Below are 20,858 nucleotides of genomic sequence, written 5' to 3' on the forward strand. Positions count from 1 at the left end.
TTCATTCCGGACTTTGCCAAGCGCAGCGCTCCATTGACCGCCCTGCTGAAGAAGAATGCACCGTGGAGTTGGACGCAGGCCCAACAGTTCGCGTTTCTTGACGTCAAGCACGCCCTCCTCGAGCCTCCTACATTGGCCCATTACGACGAATCGGCCCCCATCGTTCTCCACACGGATGCCAGCCAAGATGGGCTCGGCGCTGTCCTCCTGCAAGAAGACGGGTCTGGTGACCACAAAGTCCTAGCTTATGCCAGCCGCCAGCTTTCCGACGTTGAGCGCCGCCGCCACTCTTCAGAACTCGAGTGCCTCGCCGTTGTCTGGGCCGTCGAGAAGTTCCGTCCCTACCTGTACGGCCATCACTTCACCATAGTCACGGACAATAGCGCTCTCACTTGGCTGCAGTCCGCCAAACATTTGAATGCCAAGATTGCACGCTGGTCCCTGCAACTTCAAGAGTACAATTTCACAATAGTGCATCGGCGCGGCTCTGCCCATCAAGATGCCGATTTCCTTTCTCGCCACCCTTGTTCCGTGACGGCTTTGACGGACCTGAGGACTGCACAAACGCAAGATCCCGCCATTGCTGCCATAATCCACTCCCTTGGCGCCGGCGCAGGCCTCCGCCAACTACGCCGGGTCTATCGAATGAAGGACGACCTCTTGTGTCATGTGAAGCGGCTCCGTGGTCGACCACCCGTCTGGTTGCCAGTTGTGCCGGCAACACTGCGGCCGCAAATCTTGCGCGGCTTACACGACGCTCCCACGGCTGGTCACCTTGGTCGCGGCAAGACCTACGCACGAGTGTCGGAGCGGTTTTGGTGGCCTAATATGTCCAGAGATGTCAAGGAACACGTGGCGTCCTGCCAGACATGCCAGTACAGAAAACCGTCCACAGGTGTAACCAAGCCACCCCCGCAGGCTTTTTCGCCACCAAGTTCACCTTTCGAGCTGGTTGGACTGGATCATTTGGGCCCGTTTCCGAAGACGCGTGCCGGCAACCGGTATGTTCTGGTTGCGATCGACTACTTCTCCAAGTGGGTCGAAGCACTGCCCGTTCCAGACACGTCGTCCGCTCATGCCGTCGCGTTTGTGGAACAGCATCTCGTTCTTCGGCACGGTGTTCCTCGGCGCCTCATCACGGACCGTGGGAGCTGCTTTATGTCCCATGAATTTGAGCGAGCCCTCCGCTCCTTCCGCATTGCGCATTCCACTACATCCGTCAATCATCCGCAGTGCAATGGCCTCGTGGAGCGTGTTAACCGTACCCTCACGGATATACTCACATCCTACGTCGCTCCGTCCCACACAAACTGGGATCGTTTTGTTTCTGCTGCAGCTTTTGCAGTCAACACTGCAGCGCAAGAAACAACGCATGTGACGCCGTTCTCAGTCGTCTATGGCAGAACGCCCTCCATCCCTCTCGACGCGCAGTTGGGCCTTCCCCATCCTACTGCGTCACCAGCTGAATCTGCTCAACGACTTCATTCCGCCCGCCTCGACGCCCAGCGCAACCTCCTCACGGCTCACGCGCGTGTGCAAGCGGCCAACGCGGCAGCACCACCACATCCCCCCTTCCGGCCCGGTGACTTGGTCCTCGTTCGCCGCACCATCCGTGCGACTGGCCGTGCCGCAAAGCTCTTGCCCCGATACCGCGGCCCTTACCGTGTCGTTGCCCGACTCGGCCCCGTGACATACCGCCTCGAAGACCTGCCAGAGCATCGACCATGCGGTGTGCACCACATTTTCCCAGAACATGTTTCAAACATGAAGCGATATGTCTACGGCGCCTGCGGTGACTCCGACTTAGCTACCGGGTCCTCATCAGTGCCGTCGTCGCCTGCTGGCTCCATGCCTTCCCCACGCAATGCAGTCCCATAAACGGATCGCCGCTCAATATGCATAACACTCCCTGAAGTTAGCCTAACCGGTGTGGGACCTTCGCCCAGCTCACACACTTCGAATTCAACGAAGAGTGTGACCGTTTCCTATCTGCGAGCCCACATTGCATCGCCCCAGGAAACCCTGCATCAAAGCACGGCCTGACTTCTCCACCCCCCCCCCCCCCCCCCCCCCCCCGGTGGAAAGGTGATACGGGAATAAAAGAAGAGGCGGAGAGCGAGCGCGAGCGGCGAGCGCGCGGCTCTAGCACGAGGGAGATAGAACGAGAAAGCTTGGCCGCCGCCAGTCGTGCTTCGCCGGCTCTCCTCCGTACTGCTGCTATATTTCTCTGGGCGGGCCCGTGGCCACCCCGTGGCATCCCACACCGTAACAATATACAACTTCAGAGATGGCTATTGGTTAGAATCTTTCAGACGTCAGGCAGCTCTCATGGCCGCGGCCAATAAGCAGCGTAGCTCAGCTCCCAGAGGTGGGGTCGGCGGAGGAGCGCCGACCTTCCAGCGTGCAGAAAGTGATGAGAGGGAGCATGATGACGCTGAAATTCAAATTTTGACTGCAGATAACTCAGCTTCTACAAAGCGCATTAAAAAAATTCTTCCTCTACAATATTCGTGAAGCAGCGTGCTTTAACATCCCAGGCACACCGCAACCTTATTAGAGCCCCTTTAAGGACAACTCTGCCCATCTTTGAATACATGTTTGGAACACTCAATGTATATGAAGTTAGTTTATTTTGCAACAAAGTTTTGCAAGGAAGGCCAGGGAAAGAGCTGTATAAACAGCTTGAGGGATCCTGGCTTGCCCTTTTGCACAGCAGCATTGACAGTGGCGGAAGACAAGAACAAGGAACAGATAAAGGGAAAAAAGGGAGCATCATGAAAGCATATGCATCATATAATACATATATACTTGTAAGTAAAAATAAATATCACAATACAGCACGAAGAAAAAAAAATACTACAGGAAAGTGGGGGGGGGGGGGGGGGGGGGGGGGGTGCTCACGACAATAGCAACATAAACCTACATGAATCTGTCGCAATTCTTGTAGAGAAATGTTGGCAGCTATAAAGGGCTGGCGATGTTCCTTGGTGCATCTAGAAATGTCTGCTATTAATTTGTTCTTCACTGCAAACAATGATTGTGTAAGCTGAAGAGCGTGTGCTTTTACTAGTAAAAAAAAGAAAGTGGCACCTTCTTCAACTATTTGCACATGCAGACATTGCAGGCCTTGGAACACCACTAAAGGAGCAAGTGCACATCTTGCTCATGAAAATGAATGGCAAGTGAAATTGTAGTTTCAACAGCCTCTTGCTTACATTTAGAAAGCTTAGAATTAGTATTGTAGCAAGCTACAGAGAAGTGCACTTCCAAATTTCCACTGGACATGGTAGAAAACCTGTAAATGAACGAGCGTGTAGCCAAGTTCCAGCAGCTTGCCTGAGGAGTAGAACTATGAAACCATACTAGAGATTAAACAACATGGAGGCCTCATTTCAAGTCTTATTTTAACTTGTAATATATGACTTTTGTCCACAGGGTTCTCGGACTGGTTAGCTGGGCAAGCAAGTTTTGGTTGTACTACATGCACAGGCATAAGTTATTTGCATGAAGGAAGGAAACCTTGGGAGAGGCCATATAAGCTGCACGCCAAAAAGTGTGCCACAAGCTTCGTACTTTTGCAAGGACTACTGGGAGTCTTTGGCCGACGGCACAGCCAATAGTAACGTTCAGCGCAGTGGCATAGTCTGCTGCACATGCGCAAACCACTGAGACAGCGGCTAAGTAGGTGGGGGGAGCAGGAAAGAGCCTTCACGTCCGGCTTCAAAAAATGTGGCGTAACTGCCCCTCCACAGTTTTTTTCCTTCCTCCATGGTTGTTTGCTTTGGTTTGGTTAGGTGGAAAACCATAGTTCGCAAGCTTTGCCCTATGCCTATGGCAATTTTTGCTAACTGGGAAAAAGCACATCCCATTTGGACAGCAAGTTTAGTTAAAATCTTGGACTATTCTTCACCCACGGTGCATGAATCTTCACCCATGACTGAAGCGAACCCCGATCGGACAGTGGCATGAAACAAATTGCGAGGGGGTGGACACTTAAGCTCCACCTTACGGGTATGATGAAACAGCGTTAATGGTTGTTTGCTACTTTCTTATTTAGTACCTATTTCTAATTACACTCATTAGCATACATCAGTATGCATATTAGACCACATGATACAGGACACACAAGGTCTCTCGTTAAACAAGTCGAACGAACATGCCTCCACAGGCGAGGCGATAGCATGACTGACCTGCAACCCATAGGGTGATGGGTTCGATTTCTAATTATCCCGATTTTTTTCAGCATAATAATTTACATGCCATAATGACATTTCAGTCATACAAACTCTTAATCACAATTAAACTCAAGTTTCAATGATTTTTATTCCACTTCTCAAAGTGTGATGTTATGACCTTGTCGACCAGTTGGGTTTTTCTCAACAATCCCAATGCCAACAAACACGACTTTTTTTTCGCTGAACATGAGCTTAAGGCTGTCACATAATATTTGCGTTAAAAGTAGCCACAAGGCAGTTCAACATTCTAAAGCATGCATTCATTACCTGCTATAAAAATTTTCATATATACTGGAATAAGTATAATAGTATAGTAGTCATGTGATGTCATGGGTGCCATTTTGTGGTACAGCATGCAGTTTCAGCAGTGCAAGCTGGAGAAGGTGGCAATAAGCCGATTAGATAGGCCTGCAGCCTTTTGCCTTACTACATGCACCAAAAAAATGACTGTCACCGTGGTGTTGCTGCACATTCCTTATTTTTTAGCTGTTTAGTGTAGGTCTACGCCACATAGATGTTGAATTTGTAGACCTTGCACGATAAGTAGGTCTTAAAAAGTGTCCCATACCTCATTAGACAAATTTCCTGTGGAATGTTTATGAGCTCCATATTGCCTGTGTCATGCAGAAAACATTACACTGCATTAAGCTTCAACTCTGCCCCTGCCATTCACATGTGGAATAAAATCATGCAGGACTACAAGGTGTAAAGGTGGAAGAATCACTGGTATGCTAACGGTATTGTGTTCATTATTAAACCATGGAACACTTTTAAAGAACACACAGCTTCCCAACTTGGAACATGACTATGCTTTCAATCTTTCAATTACGCACGGGTGAAAGGTCTCACCAGAATGTGCTGACACAGTTGCAACTAATTTTGCGCTTAGCAGGTCCCAGACAAGGATGCTTCCAGAATCGCAGCCTGTCAGCACTGTTGCGCCGTCCCAGCACAGACACCTGGCAATTGACCAATGTATATCACATTTAGCACATGAAAAAAAAAAGGAAAGTTGATTGCTTTGCTTCAAGTGCCTCCAAACTGCTTTCATTAAAAAATTAAGATATAGACTGAAGTTTCAATTATACGATGCGAAATTAATGGAGAGAGGTATGCAAAGGATGCCACAAAAAATCTTGACAGTCTACGCAGGCTTACTAATCTCACCCGTAATGTGCCAATCTACCAAAGTCGAAAACCTCAACTCTGGAATGTTCCCACGTGTAGAACAAACTTTGGCTTACAAAGCATATAAAATACATTACCACGCCATAACAAACTTGACGTACAACATGTTGATGTATCACAGTTATCATTAAAACAACTTATAAGATGGTTTATGGTTTATGGGTGTTCAACGTCCCAAAGCAACTCTGGCTATGAGGGACGCCGCAGTGAGGAGCTCCAGAAATTTCGACCACTTGGGAGTTTTGTAACATGCGCTGACATCGCGCAGTACATGGGCCTCTAAGAATTTCGCCTCCATCGAAATTCGACCGCCGCGGCCGGGATCGAACCCACATCTTTCGGGTCAGCACCCGAGCACCATAACTACTGAGCCACTGCGGCGGCGCGAACACCCAGAAGAACTTAGAAAAATCATTTCCTGGAAATAATTTCCTGTTTGCATCTGCTGTATGGGTTTGTGTGAATGAGCATGCTTCTTTTTCAATGGACGGCTCTCTGGTTTCTTTTTTCTATACAGGTGTTTATTTTCATTGCATATTATAGCCTATGTATTTCAGTGCGTTTTCTGTTGTATTTCCTTTCAGTGTGCAGTTAAAAAAATTGCTGTTCTACTCTGCCCCCCCCCCCCTCTCCACGCCCTTATCACGCACCGTGCCCAGGCTACAGTGAACTAGAATAATCCCAGGCAACACTGGCCTGTCCCATCCACTCCAAGAATCCAATCCAATCCTGCTTTTCAAGCCATTCGCATGCCCATTCGTCACGCGCCATTTGTCTTGTTTTGGCGTTGTCAAGTAGGCAACGGATTCGTACACAGTATCGAAGATACTTGAGGTCATACAATGGCATTGGGAAAATGGAAGGAACATTCGCCATATCGAATTTCGGTCCCATTACGGGATAGCGCCCCCTCCTACTTTGCCAGTAATTTCGACTTGCGGGGGTGGGGGCGCTTGGTCGGAATTTTATGGTATATCAAAATTTAAGGGCCCTTCAATCAGTGTTTTGGAAGATCAAGGGTATTCAAAGATTTAAAGGGACTATACAATAAATTAATTGAGATTATGTAAAGCAGACGAGAGATAGGCATTTCATCACTCGTCACCCCAACGAAAGAATTTTTGAGTTAGCATCAACAACAACCAAGATATAGACGATTAAAAATTACGCTCCTCCTCTCCCTCAACTCGTACACGCGGGGCACCAGAAAAAAAAATAAAGATAACAGCTCTGGGACTGTGCCCCGTCCATGAATACGTCATCCGTTGACGTTAATTTTGCAACTTCCAGTTGTCGCTCCTAGCACCCCAGCAACAGCGTCAGCGGCGTGATTGCGGCGCGCATCGGGTTTGCTTGTCGTCTGTTGTAGTTAGCAGTAATGGACCCAGATCTCGAGGCGCGACTGCTCGCTCTTACGGCCGCGATGTGCATCGAGCTCTATGCGTTCACGCCGTACCGGCTGAACGCCAGCGACGACAGTAGTGACTCGGCGAGCCACTGCGAGTGGCTCCGGAACTCCCGACAGAAGGAGGCGGCAGAGGAAAAATGAGACCATATGCGCGAAGGCAATGCCTTGGCTCGCGCATGCCCGAGAGGGTCGCGCGGCGGCACGAGCAGACAAATTTCACAGCTACCGAAAGTGTGCCCGTGACGTCGTGGCTGCTATGGCTCCAGCGAATGACAGCGTGTGGTGGCCTGCTGACGTCATGGGTATAGTGACGTCTTTTTCCACGATCTTAGTTTCAAAATCGTTCACTACGAGTACACCAATCGGCCCGCGAATTTTTCAAAACACGGTTTTTAAAAATTCATAATAAATTGCCGGTTCTGTTCCGAAGACTCATACTTGGTGTGAATACTTCTTAGCATCATTTCTAAGCATTGAAAACATTTACAAGCAACTTTTTATTCACTGCATAGTCCCTTTAAGATCCTGTGTGAACCCTGAATAACAAGTATAAACACATAATCTCCACAAGGTTTTGCAATAAAAACCACCTACAGTTCAATTCACAACAACACAGCAAACACAGCAAATGTGCACAGAAATGCAAGGTCAGCAACCTGTCCTAAAGACACTGTGATCAAAAGGAAACGTTAAATGCTTCTTATAGTGGAACTGAGCTTTAAATTTTCACTGCATTAGGTAAACACTTCTTGATTTTTATCACAAATATTCAGCTATTCCATGCTAAAAAAAAACATGACAGACCTTTAAAGGGACACTGAGGTGAACTGAAGTTGGCCTGTATCAATAGGGTACAGTGTTTTAATCACAGAGAGACCACTCTCACTGAAAACAGAGATCTTATAAGCTAGAAAAGACCAAAAAACAGAATACAGGTGTCACCATCAGCGGTCGATTTCACATTTAAAATGCATGTATCAACACCAATTTTTCAGCGCAGATCCCAGAGGCTACGCTATACCGCCATTCAATTCAAAATGGCGACAACTCGTTCTTTTTGGTAAGGACCTCACGAGTTTGAATGCTCTGGTGGAAAAATTTTAAATTCAGTTTTCTCTGCGATAAATGCGTCTTTTTTTTGCCGGACAAATGCCAACATGCTCACAAGAGGCAAAGAATAAATTTTTACTGAGATAAATAATTGCATGAAGTTGTCCTCAGTGTCCCTTCAAGTAAGTCAACTTGTGTTCATTAAAACTGTTAACTAATTTTGTTTTTCATTATCAGTACTTCGAATGATTTAAAAGATTGGAGGATGTTTAAGCTTCGCCTTTAAGAGTGGAACGCGACAGCATGTTGCAGTGCTGCCAGGGAGTCCACGGAACGCCATCGCCTGTTCGGCGCAACGCCTTGCCCATTAGACAAATCGCTCAGTCTCTATGAGGCCTCTCAAAGCATAGTTGAGGTGTCCACCGATATGTGAGACACTTACTGCATCTTCCCTTTCATGTAAAATCACAATCACAATGAATATGCACAACGACCAATTCAGGAAGCAGCGTCACTCTAGCCTGCTCGCGATCTCTTCAGGCGGTGGATGGGCTGTTTTGAGAGGCCTCCTAGAGACTCCGAGCGATTTGTCTAACGGGCAAGGCGTCGCGCCGCATGGGCGATGGCATTCAGTGGACTCCCTGGCAGCGCTGCAACATGCGGTCGCGTTCCACTATCAAAGGCGAAGCTTAAACGTCTTCCAATTTTTTTCTCATTTATCTAACCAATAAATTACAATGATTTCATTAACTCGTTATCACCTGTCAGGCACCAATCAATAATCAATCACTAGAACCACAAATTGCCATGATACGATTTGTTTTACACAACTCCTGATTATAGGCTGCCGGTTCGAATCCCTGCCGCGAGTTAGGCTCTAACTTAACTAGTAAGTTTATGCTGCACAAAACGCTGAATTGTATGACACCATCCGGAATATTCTGCGGGAAATGGATGGAAAAACTACTGTGCAGGATATGCAATATTAAACTACCCACCATGCATTGGTGAAGAATACATTGCGTTTCAATAAAAATTAATGTGACCCATAAATTTTATGTCTCTATTTCTTCAGAGGACATTTTTATTTGATTTGCAGAAAAATACTCTTTGAGGCCAAAAAGAAACAGGAAGATTCAACTGACTCCAACAGTATTCAGATACCTTAATGTGATCCACTGCGGTGGCTCAGTGGTTAAGGCGCTCATCTACTGAGCCAGAGTACCCGGGTACTCCGGCTCAACCCAACCATGGCGGCTGCGTTTCGATGGAGGCGAAAGGCAAAAGGCACCCGTATGCTGTGCGATGTCAGTGCAAAAGATCTCCAGGTGGTCGAAATTATTCCGACACCTCTTTCTCCCTTTCCTTCTCTCACTCCCTCCTTTGTCCGTTCCCTCACTGCTCAAATGAGGTGTCCACCGAGATGTGAGACAGATACTGCACCATTTCCTTCCTCAAAAACCAACTTTTTTTATACCTTAATAAGATAACAGATGGCATTAGGAAGCCAGCACACCACACATGTATGGTTAGATCTGCTGTCCAGCCTTCATAAACTATTTTTCTGTGCCACACTAACCAGCACCCTATGAACACTGTGCTGAAACACATTTCGCCATGAAGGCTTTTGTGGAAGCAAGTTTCAAGGTAACTGAAAGCACATTCTGACCCGAGTAGTTTCAAAATGCACTGAAAATCAGCATCATCATCAGCCTGACTACACCCACTGCAGGGCAAAGGCCTCTCCCATGTCTCTCCAATTAACCCTGTCCTTTGCCAGCTGCGCCCACCCTATGTCTGGGAACTTCTTAATCTCATCCGCCCACCCAACCTTCTGCCGCCCCCTGCTATGCTTGCCTTCTCTTGGAATCCACTCCGTTACCCTTAAGGCCCAGCGGTTATCTTGCCTTCACATCACATGCCCTGCCCAAGCCCATTTCTTCCTCTAGATTTCGACTAAGATATAATGGGCCAACTAAAATCATTAAATATATTTGAATAAACCTTTTAAAAGTGAGAGCTATCAATGTTTAGAATATTGGAAGCCCGCTAATAACTTTTCTTCAGCCTTATTAGTTAGCCTTGTAAAGACTCTTGATAATTCAGTCTCGAAAGGGGCTGAAAATTTCTTTGAATTAATGGAAGCGTTTAATACACTTGATGTTGGCAGGTCAAAATCATCAGTTCTAATTAACCAATAGTTTGAACTAAAAAAGTTTATTTTAGCTTGGTTTATGGGGTTTCGCATTCCAAAGCGACTGAGGCTATAAGGGATGCCGTAGTGGAGGGCTCCAGATAATTTCGACCACCTGGGGTTCTTTAACATGCACCGACATCATACAGTACACGGGCCTCTAGCCTCCATCGAAATGCAACAGCCATGGCAGGGATTGAACTCGTGTCTTTCGAGTCAGCAGCCGAGCATCATAACCACTGAGCCACCACATATGAAAGTACTGTATGGAAGTACTATCGCACTCAACATGACTGACAACGCGTCTGCAGTGAACCTGCTGAGGATTCCGCTTTATATAGTAAAATAACGTGCCCTCACACAGAGCACCCAAGTTGCTCAAACACTGAGTGTACCTTGTTCTTTGAATCAACAAGTAAGTGCACAAATTTCCAGTGGTGCTGGGCTGGCAATGCTTCAAGCATGACCCTCCAGCCACAGCTCCTGAGTTGCGGCTCATATTGAGCTTGATAGTACTTTTGTTATGCTTGTGCTTTTGCAGTTATTAACACTAGGGGCAGTTATCAGTGGAAGCTATTCCTCAGTCATACAGCATCCAACCATGAGAAGTCAATACAATGTTCTGAGTAAGCAACCAAGAGCACATGCTTACCTCATAGCCCAACCAGCATTCTTGCTAAACAAAACTGTACCAGTTGGGACATCTAAGACTTTCAGCATTTTGTCTTCACTGCATGATGCTATCCTGTGACCATCTTAAAGAGAAAAAAAGAAAGTCGAACACTTTTTTTTTCATATGATATGCAGACCTTACAAGTGTTGGTACAGAAAAAAAGCCTAAAAGTAAATTTACTATCACAAGAGAGAACTAAGCACAGTGGAAAAATGTAATCAGTGCACACTTCGTAATGAAATTTATAAGTCACTGGTACCAACCTGGATTGAATGAAACAGCAGACACAGTGCCTTTGTGGACTGGAAGAGAAAAGGAAGTTATTTAAAGATGTTGAAGTTTCAAGTTTTAAAATCTCAAACTCATCACCATTAGCTCTGTGCTAGCATGGGCAACTCAGAAATTGCAATTATTTTTCAGCACAGTCTTTTCCTAAATATCATGGATTTCCATGCAGATAGTGACTGCCAATAGAGTATTTAAGTAACATGACTGACTGCAAAAGACACTTCTTACAGCTAAACAGGGCATGTGGACAAAGCTGCCACCCGCATGAAACAACAATGTTCTCAATGGAACAGCATGCAGAGTACCCAAAATCAAGATGTTTCATGCTTAGCTGCAAGTCACATCCATAGTAGAACATTGTTGATGCGCTCACAGCTCTTGCATTTTCTTTGACTGAAATGCGACGTCTGGGCACTCCCAGCACAAAGCCTATACATTCCCATGCATTGTATTCCCACCTGATACATTGTTTCACAACATTTCTGCATCTCAAATTGCATTTTGGATGAGGTGATGTCATTTCTGTAGCGTGGAAGAAATAGTAGTTTAACCCCCTAATGAACGCAATTTTTTCTAAAGTGGTACCAAAATGGTCACGCAGTACCTGTATTGGCACCTGTGGGCAAGCCAAAATAAAAAACACTTTAAACGAGCCCTACTCACCTTAAACCAGACACAGATTGCCAGAAAACACATGACAAGCTGGACACGTTAGGAGCCAGAAATGACAGTCGGCTTATGACGAGCTCTTCAGGGGGTTATAGCACTAATTGCATCTGATGGGCACACAGGCCCCACTTGCATGCATGCCAGCCTTTGAGTGGCATGGCTAAGACCTCTAGCTTTCTCAATTCTGCAAGAAAATGCTCGAATTTTTGCAATTTACGTAGACTTGTGTCTAGCAGCCACATTCTCTTTCCTCTTTTCAGTGACATAGTGTTTGTGGACACCAGTGGAAATGATGGAATTATGGGAATATGATTAATTTAGTCACCTGAGCTCTCTTGAAGCTAGAATCTGGTAACAAACGAAGTTCTGCTGATGCCTTGACATGCTTGCTCTCCTATCTGCTCAAGCAAGCTAGTGCATCAAGTATAATGGCCCAGAAAGCAACCTGCTCACACACGTTTATGAGAAAGTCATGATAGTGGCACCTGTCGAAAGCGGTATTACCACATTTCCAATAATAAAGTGAGTTTTTTCTTAAATAATCTGCCTCAGAAAGCACCTCGCGTAATAATTTGAACGAAGCTATGAACATTTTAACGAAAACATCTTCGACAGAAGTCCGGCTGGTTGGGTTCTTGAGATAGCTGAGAGAAAACTGATGCCAACCAATATTTTTAACTTTACCTAACGTTTCGGGACCAACTCGGTCCCTTCTTCAGGGGTGACTAAAGTGTGCCAGCAGTAGCGGGTTGCTGCCTTCACTCTCATTTTGTTAGCAGTAGTTGTCAGCAATCCGTCGACTCCTCTCTCCTGAGAAGAGCAAAGTCAATATGCTCTTCCAAAGCAGAGCAAAAAGCAGAAGAAGCCTGCAGAAGAATGGCTACACATGTGGCTTTATTCAACGCGTTGGTCGCCGTCAAGCTCAGAGGACAGGGGGATCAGCCAACAATGAAAAAGAAACACGCGCGCGTTGTCCTTCCATATGTGAGGAGAACCAGCGAGGCACTCGCACGCATTCTCGGAAAACATGGAATCTACGTAGCTCACAAACCTGTTTTAACAATAACCCACTTCTTACCACGACCGAAAGACCGCGTCCCCAGAGAAAAACAACCGTGTCGTTTACAAAATCCCATGCTCAAATTGCCCGGCTTCATACGTCTGTTGGCGAAAGAAAAAACCTCCACCAAAGAATAAGGCAACACAAAAATTACATCCGGCTAATGAGTGCAGAATCCAACCCCCTCGCCGAACACTGCGAGCGCACCGACCACCGGACAGCCTTCGAGGAGGTGAGCGTTTTGGCCGTGGAACCAAACCTGTTCAGGAGGCGACATGTGGAGTTATGGCACATCCTGCTCACAAAGGCGGCGATGAATAGGACTCCAGGAACGCTCCCCTCCGCCTACATTAGTGCAATGCGCCACGGGTTAACAATGGGAGAGTGAAGGCAGCAACCAGCTGCTGCTTGCCTTTTAGTCACCCCTGAAGTACCGAGTTGGTCCCGAAACGTTGGGTAAAGTTAAAAATATTGGTTGGTGTCAGTTGTCTCTCAACTAGCTATGAACATTGTGTGAATTTTTTTTACCATTCTTAGAGATACCTACAACGAGCTCACCCACTAAACTTGTTAGCTGCGAGGAAAAGCGAACTTCTTGATGACCTTGAGCCATCGAAGCGAAGCGTGCAGCACACACTGGCGAGATAGCATCGCTACAACGTGGAAAGAAGGCGGCACGGGCCGTTGGGAAAGAAGAGAAGGCATAGAAAAAGCTGTGAAGAGTAGAGATGGAGAAAAAGTACGGACGGGCACAGAGCTGTGGAGCACCAAACACAGCAGCAAGGCCAGAAGCTGCGGCACAGTAGCTGTCGATGTTTAAAAGGCCTAATGCGTTTACGCTTCCGTGGAATATATCAGATTCTTTGTTATAAATATGCGGAATTTAAAATTTTCTGCCACAGAAAATTTGGGGCCTTAGACTTGGCTCGGAGGCACAGAATGAGTTGATTGCTCATAGGATAATTACACATATTTAAGTTTTAGTAAGGAGGATAAAGGAAGAACAACTCAATGTCAGTTTTTTCACAAGGTAACAAAATCAAGTGGTTTCATGCCTTGTGGTGGAGGGAGTGTCTGCTTTATTCCACTATCATGTGAAACAGCTCACATCGGGCGAACTGGGTGGTTTATCATCAACTGGCTGTGAAAGTACAGGAACACCAAGAATGTCACAAATGGTCATCTTGGAATACAGTATAGTGTGAATTTCAGACTTTGTAAGGCTTGAATGGCAAGCTTGATCAAATAAACAGTTTTCAAGTTAAATTTACACTGCCTTCGTTCCTTCGGTTTCTGGCTCTCCAGTTTTTTTCTGTAGTCTCTTAAACAATGCACCAACAGGGTTCAACTCTACCTCTGTATTTACATTTTAATGAAGCCTGCAGCCCCAAAAGGGCGCAACTTGACAGGCATTTAAACGGAAATGTTGCGCACAGAGATCAAAAATATATGTACTATATGGCCGGAGTATACTGAGGCTTTAGCAACAATTCTATGGACAGACTAATCATAAATACTGCATGAGCCTAGATCCTAATAAGAGAAGTCAATTCTCCCACCTTGGACACTGCGGCTTGAGATGGGGGGGTTTGGTAATTTCATGAAAGTGCGTATGGCTTAATGCTATAGGAAATAGTTGTTCTCGGTACAGCTTTAATTTTTTGCCATCTCTCTTTTGTGTTCTATTGTTAGTATGTGGGAAGAAAAAAAATTTCATGAACGACTGACTTCAAGTCTATTTCAAAGCTGGAAGTGAAGACTATCTGATTACACTGCACCACACATTTTCAGGGTGTGTGATCAAGGACAGCACACAAACAACGATGCATTCTTTGGGTAAGTGATGATGAGCAGTTGTTTAAACAGACATTATGCAAGGTGACTCAGCATGTCATGTCTATGGCCGGTGAGCAGAAGTTAAGCACAGGTATACGAGAAAAGCATGGATGACCCACTGTCAAACTGTCCAATGCAAGTGGAGCCCTGCAGCTTCCAGAGGCTGACACAACCTTCCACAGTGCCAGACACCAAGTGTTCCCCTTCAGCATCCAGTGCAATGCAGGCCACACCCGACTCGTGTTCTAGCTCTGCAAGCAGGCTGCAACCGCTCTTGTCACCATGGGCCACCAACTTCCAGATCTAGATAGAATGGAACAAGGCAGCACCACACTGCAGTACCGCAGCTCCTGAAACTGCTAAAATGGCGAGAATTGGGCCTAGTCGGTTGTTCACGATGGTTCGATGTGCTTAACATTTTACAGAACAAGAGGACATGACGACGACACAGAGCGCGAACTTACAACAGGTTTAAATGGTGGAAACAGGTGATCTTTTATACACCTATGTAATGGTGTTTTCACTATTAAAACCAGTTGTAAGTTCACGCTCTGTGTTGTTGTGTCCTCTTGTTCTGTAAAAAGTCAAGTACAATGAACCATCCTGAAACTGATGAGGCCTACTAAAAAGCAAATGCGCCACTTCAAACAATGTGGCCAGGCAACCTACCCTGGCCACTAGTGCAGTGTGCTGCACACACGATTAATTAGTGATGGGATGCTACGTGCACGTGGCTTTGTATATAGAGTGCCTTTTTATGTTTAGTAAAGGCAGTGATCGCTCGCATGAAGTTATATCTCAGACAGTGCCTGGACGCTCGTGCACAAACTTGTTTACTTTTTGTGTTTAGTAAAATTTGTACACAGCTTCTCCCCTGTCCTTTCTTGTCATCGCTCCTCTCTGTATTTCTCACTGTCCCTTTTATTTCCGCCAGCCATAGCTCAGGTGCTTTCGATGTTAGAACCACAGCCTGTAACTCCTTTTCCTCCCCTTTTGTACGTTTTTTTTTATTAAACCACCACCACTTTTGCTACTTCAAATGGAAGACTTTAACCTAATGGTGCTCCAGCTATAGTAGGATACAACTTAAAAGAACAGCAGTTGACAACAATAGGCCACGGTCCGTGACGTCCTGTATTACTCTGCTGACCGATCACAAGACTTAACAAAATCAACCTTTTATGTGACTGTATCGAACAAGCCAGAGGCATCAGAATTCTTGAGTTTATAATTTCGTGTTGTGATTAGCTTCTTGTTTAGATAACAAGAAAGTTTTAACAGCGATCTATGTTCTGTCACGGAAGAATTCTGTGCAACGATCCTGAAAGCGGGCAGAACTTCACTGCAGACTTCAGTTGTATCCAACTATAACGACAACCACTAAAGGGTTAAGTCAAAGGGTAAGCAAGCAGAATTCAGATTCCTCATCAGCAACACGTAGTACACTTTGCCAAAGAACTCTGTCCAATCACATGAAGGCCACACTGCTTCAAGAAACCTGCAAACATCTGCATGAAATATGACAAAATAAAAAGAATCACCCTAAAGTTATCTAACTTTTAAATTATCCTCATTGCTACTACAAAGCATCACAAAAAAAAGTATGATAACATCCAGGCTTGTTGCTTTCAGTACATCTAACAGAACCTGTACCATGTACCTAACCAAACATCACTGTAGAAGTGACTATGAATGACGTTTATATAAGATAAAAACTGCTAGTAGTACTAAGACTTGTTCAGCAATGTTGCCATATTGGTATAATGAAATCCAAAACAATAAAATAAAAAAAAACACACATCACCGCCAATATATATTAAAAAACGGCGACATACTGCATCTTTCCTGTAGCATTTTTCAAAGCCTAGATATTAACACAATGTCAAGTGCAGGACAGTGAATAATGAATTCTTTAAAAAAACAATAAAGGACACTTGTTCCTCAGTGTAGGCACCACTTGCTCGTGATTCATGCACGCAGTCTGACCACCGAGGAAACTATGATAGCTAAATAGCCTAAATGTTCCACAGTGCGTGTAGCAGCAGCGGTGCCAGAAGAAATACTGCACAATAGGTACACTACAGAGAAGACTTCTACTACAGCTGCATAGAGAATCTGCTTCTTTTTTGGTTTACACAAAGCTATCCTTGGATGCGAACCATTTGGTTCAAAACATTCGTTTGAACACAAGTTATGAAAGACAGCACTACTGCAGTGCCTCAAAGGGCGTTAAATGCACTCTAAAAATAACTGAGCAAAAAAATAATGGTAACACAATGTACTGACGGCATAAAATTCTCAATGTAATCAGACCTAAATAACAGTAACTGTCACCAGATTATACCTTTGCTGTGGAGTCCCAGGATGCAGTTGCCAGCACTCCATTCTTCCAGGAAAGATCAGATACTGCAATGCATATTGGCAGGAGACCACAAATGTCAGAACAATTAGGGAAACAGTGTACCTGTTCAACAAACTTACTTCTTTGTTGGTAAAAAAAGGAGCAGGGACACCCAATTTTCGTACCGTGTTCTTGTCTATAGGTCACTTTACAGCATTTTAGTCTAGTTACAAAGCTGCCACTTGAAATCTGCCTCCCTTTTTTTCTGCTCTATGCATGCACAGGAAAGTAAAAATACTTTTCATTGTAAACACTCATCACCTAGTCGAATCGAAATGAAAGTATATATGGAAGGCGAGCCACCAATAGAAGTACTTTTTTTGTTGTTGCTGAATCTTGATTTGCTGTAGCCATCTGCATCACTTGCTAGAGGTACAGGCAATTGATGCAGTTGGAGTAACTGCGGCTATAATGTTACCACCAGTGTCAACATAACCTTTGATGCAGCACTTTTTGGAGCAGTGCAGTCATGGTTAGGCCATCAAGAAGATTATGAGGAGCACTGCTAGAGCCATCAATGTCTGGTGCAGAAACATGCTAATCAGTGCCACACAGTGCTGCTAGAGCAAGCAGTGATGCCATTCGGTCACTACTCGCATGCTTTCCTTATTTTAGACTGCACCTGTGTATAACTCATGTTTTTACCATTCTCTTATATAAAAAACACAAAAGCTACTAGTGGACTCTGCCTTACAGAAAAAAAGATATCTACAGGAACAGGAAACCTACCTGCGTCTTCATGACCCAAAGTTGATTCAGTGATACGCCCATATTCCATGTTGTAAACATATCTGCGATCAAACATAGTTCAGCTTACAATGCGAAATGCGAGCACCAATGTCTTGCAATTTTCAACAGCTTGCTGTCACCTAATGATATGAACAGCATACATTTAGCAACATGCACCTCGAACTTTTTCCATTAAAAAGTCACAAGATTTCAGGCTTTAATAATAAGGCCTGGCCATGTAAAAAACTACCTTAAAGCTAGAAGGATCAAATTTTTACAACGAAATGCGCATCAAGCATGAACAATTTCTTACGCACTAAGATGGATACTTTAAAAATAAAACTTAGATTAGTAATTTTTACTCAGTATTAACACATTATTGCTTTACCTGGCACAGGGTCAAATGCACTTTTTTCAGTAAACAAACTGTCTATACAGGCCTCCCTGAAAAAATTGTTCAGTGTTAGTTGCACTGCAACTAACATTGAACTGTAGCCTCTCAATGGCTTTTAGCAATGATTAAATACACAAGCATAAAGCACAGACTTTCAAATTAAACATTACTAAAAACAAAAGAAACTCAAGAAGCCACTTGTAGGGGTCGATGAGTCAGCATTAGGTGCGTGGGACGGTGGGAAGAAATACAGCATTCTTTCAACATATTTGCCTAGATAGGAAGGGGGGCCGGTGACAGGCATCACCATGTGGACGGTTGTCAACGGCATGTCAAAGGCCAGGGCCATTGCCTTTGTGCCTGTAAACTGAGCAGCTTCCCTCCACCGGCCACATTCCCTTCAATGAAACCGCTGGCAGCAGCAGGGTCCATCTAGTTAGTTTGTTTGTTTGTTTTACCTTGAGAGAGGGTTTGGCATGCACTATCAAGGTTGTAGGGCGGGACGCGCGATTCGAAGAGCCAATTGCTTCTGGGGAGTTCGCTCTGTGCATCGCATTTTGTAAATAATTTGATTATTTTTTTTAGATTTTGTGTTTTGGGGAAGAGTTGTTAACATGATCAAAGTTGAAGGGGGCAGCCCGCAGCAAGCCACCAATACTGTTGAGGCTTGCTGCTATTGGATGTTTCCTAGTTTCCTAAGTGCGAGGAGGACTCCCGAGGGCTTAAAGCCGAACGCAGGAGCACAATCCGTCATTCTGGGCTAAGTTTAGATGCTCTGCATTTTCGGCTATGCTGAGGGGGGAATATTTTCCTGTTAGCCAGTTCCATTTTGTTTGCCACTCTGTTTACATATGCTGTGCATTTTGTAAATTGTTGTACATAAACTTTTAGTTCGTTTGCTTGTTAACTCCTGCCGTCGCAAGTCGGCATTTACCCGTCACAGATGGAGCACCTCAGGTGCGACTAGCCTTCCCTTCAAGAAACCGTATCGGATGGCGCACCCCTGGTGCAAGGGAAAGGACCCAGCAGGAAACTTTACTGGCAGAGTCGACAGCGATTCCAATGGCTGTGGGCCGACAGAACGGGAAGAAGAGAAGGCAAAGTAGGGGCAACATTCTCGCAACAAAGCAAGCATTGGTGGCCTGGGAGGACCAGGTGCAGGCGGCGAGGAGTGGCAGCTTTTTGGGAGACCAGAGCAGCAGAGAGATTGCAGAGAAGGCCCCAGGGGTGGACCAGCAAAGAAGTCTGCTGCGCGGCGTGGACAAGCTGCCTTTTACAAGCAGGCGGAAGCAAGGCAGCACCTCCACGAGAAAGGGGACATGAGACGGAGGACGTCGGACGGCACATTGCAACCCACTGCAAACGGGCGGCGGCAGACAGACAGCGGCGACCTATGACTGACAGCAGCGCACCGCTTCACAGGGGTGAGTCCTCTCTGTCCTTTGCTCCGGCGCAAAGGCTACTGTCCGAATAAGGATTTCAGCATGCTCAGAAACATGCTTTGGTCATTTAAATCCCGATAGACAAAAGCCTCAGGAAATGGGAGAAGAGGAGCACGGCGACAGCGCCGGTTGCGCCGACGGACCAGATTTTAGGTAAACAGCTTCTGCTGGTAGTACGGCAAACTGAGCTTGCAAAACTGCAGGCTATGCAGCAGAGAGGCGGAGGAGAGAGCTTGGGCTCACCAGATGTATGGGACATGACGGCGAGTTAAGGCGCTTCTCAAAGCTACTCGCAGGAGCTCTCCCAAAATTTCTGGCGGACGTCGAGATTCCGGTGTGCTTTGAGTCCGTCGAGAACACGCTCCAAGCGTACGACGTCCCACAAGGCCAATGGGGGCAGATCATTTTCCCGCTAATAGCGGAAAAGGTTCAGTTTCTTTCAACTCTCTTGACACCATTTCAGCGTAAAGATTATGAAGCACTTAAAATAATAGTCATGGAAGAGCTGAAGCTTTCCGCAGAAGAATACCTCAGCCGGTTCCAAGACTCGCACAAACGAACAAACGAAGGGTGGCAGACGTTTGTTGCGTGCATCCAGAGTTCCCTGCATTTGTATCTTGAGTCGAGAGGAATCAAAACTCTAGAGAGACTAGTTACTAGTGGTGGACCAGGTAAAGAGCCAGCTGTCGGAGGAAGCACTAAAGTGCATAATGCTTCAAAAAGGGAAGAAGTGGGTGAAGGCGCCCGAGATGACCACACTCCTCCAAACGTTTGAGCAGGCAGAGGGTAAGAACAGCACCGGCAAAAAATACGACCAGAAAGACCCGAGGGTCTCAGCATTTGAAGTATCGCACAATTGAAGGAAAGGGGTACGCCATTGACGTTAAACGCTACGTTGTGCTCTAGTGGCTGCTTCAGGTGCGATGCAACTGGAAATCTGAAATCGAACTGTCCACATAACTCAAGCCAGGCCACCCCAAAGGCACTCAGGGCGAACGTGAATAAATTGTCCGCACGGGTCGCTATAGGGCATGTAGGAGGCGGGCGTGGTGAGCTGACAGCCTTACCACTCCATTGTAGGGATAGGCAAAACAACACTATCTTTGACACGGGCGCTGAGGTTACGGTCATGAGGGAAAGTGTCGTGTCACCCGGGCTGATGAAGCCTCATGGGACCATAAGTTTGATTTCCGCCTTTGGAGAAAAAGTGCAAGCCAAACTTGCGTTATGGCCGCTGACTATGCATAGTGACACAGGGGTTTTCGCTAACATAACAGAAGCCATACCGGTG

General features: G+C 45.8%; 1 protein-coding gene across 3 annotated transcripts in view; it reads right to left on the reverse strand.

Annotated features, from left to right (window-relative positions):
- LOC144114339 (protein FAN-like) overlaps positions 1 to 20,858 on the reverse strand; it is an 80,205-nt gene that overhangs the window by 3,621 nt on the left and 55,726 nt on the right. For 2 of the 3 annotated variants that reach the window (XM_077647991.1, XM_077647992.1), the window contains exons 26-31: positions 17,732 to 17,793; positions 16,946 to 17,007; positions 14,721 to 14,904; positions 11,012 to 11,050; positions 10,728 to 10,830; positions 5,085 to 5,194 (exon numbers count right to left, since the gene is read on the reverse strand). In XM_077647991.1, coding sequence (XP_077504117.1) covers positions 5,085 to 5,194; positions 10,728 to 10,830; positions 11,012 to 11,050; positions 14,721 to 14,904; positions 16,946 to 17,007; positions 17,732 to 17,793 — 560 coding nt within the window. Of the gene's footprint in view, positions 1 to 5,084; positions 5,195 to 7,635; positions 7,739 to 10,727; positions 10,831 to 11,011; positions 11,051 to 14,720; positions 14,905 to 16,945; positions 17,008 to 17,731; positions 17,794 to 20,858 lie in introns of all 3 variants that reach the window. The other variant, XR_013311016.1, reaches the window with a different exon arrangement.

The sequence above is a fragment of the Amblyomma americanum genome, chromosome 1 (genome assembly GCF_052857255.1).
Source record: "Amblyomma americanum isolate KBUSLIRL-KWMA chromosome 1, ASM5285725v1, whole genome shotgun sequence".
Taxonomy (NCBI): Eukaryota; Metazoa; Arthropoda; class Arachnida; order Ixodida; family Ixodidae; genus Amblyomma; species Amblyomma americanum.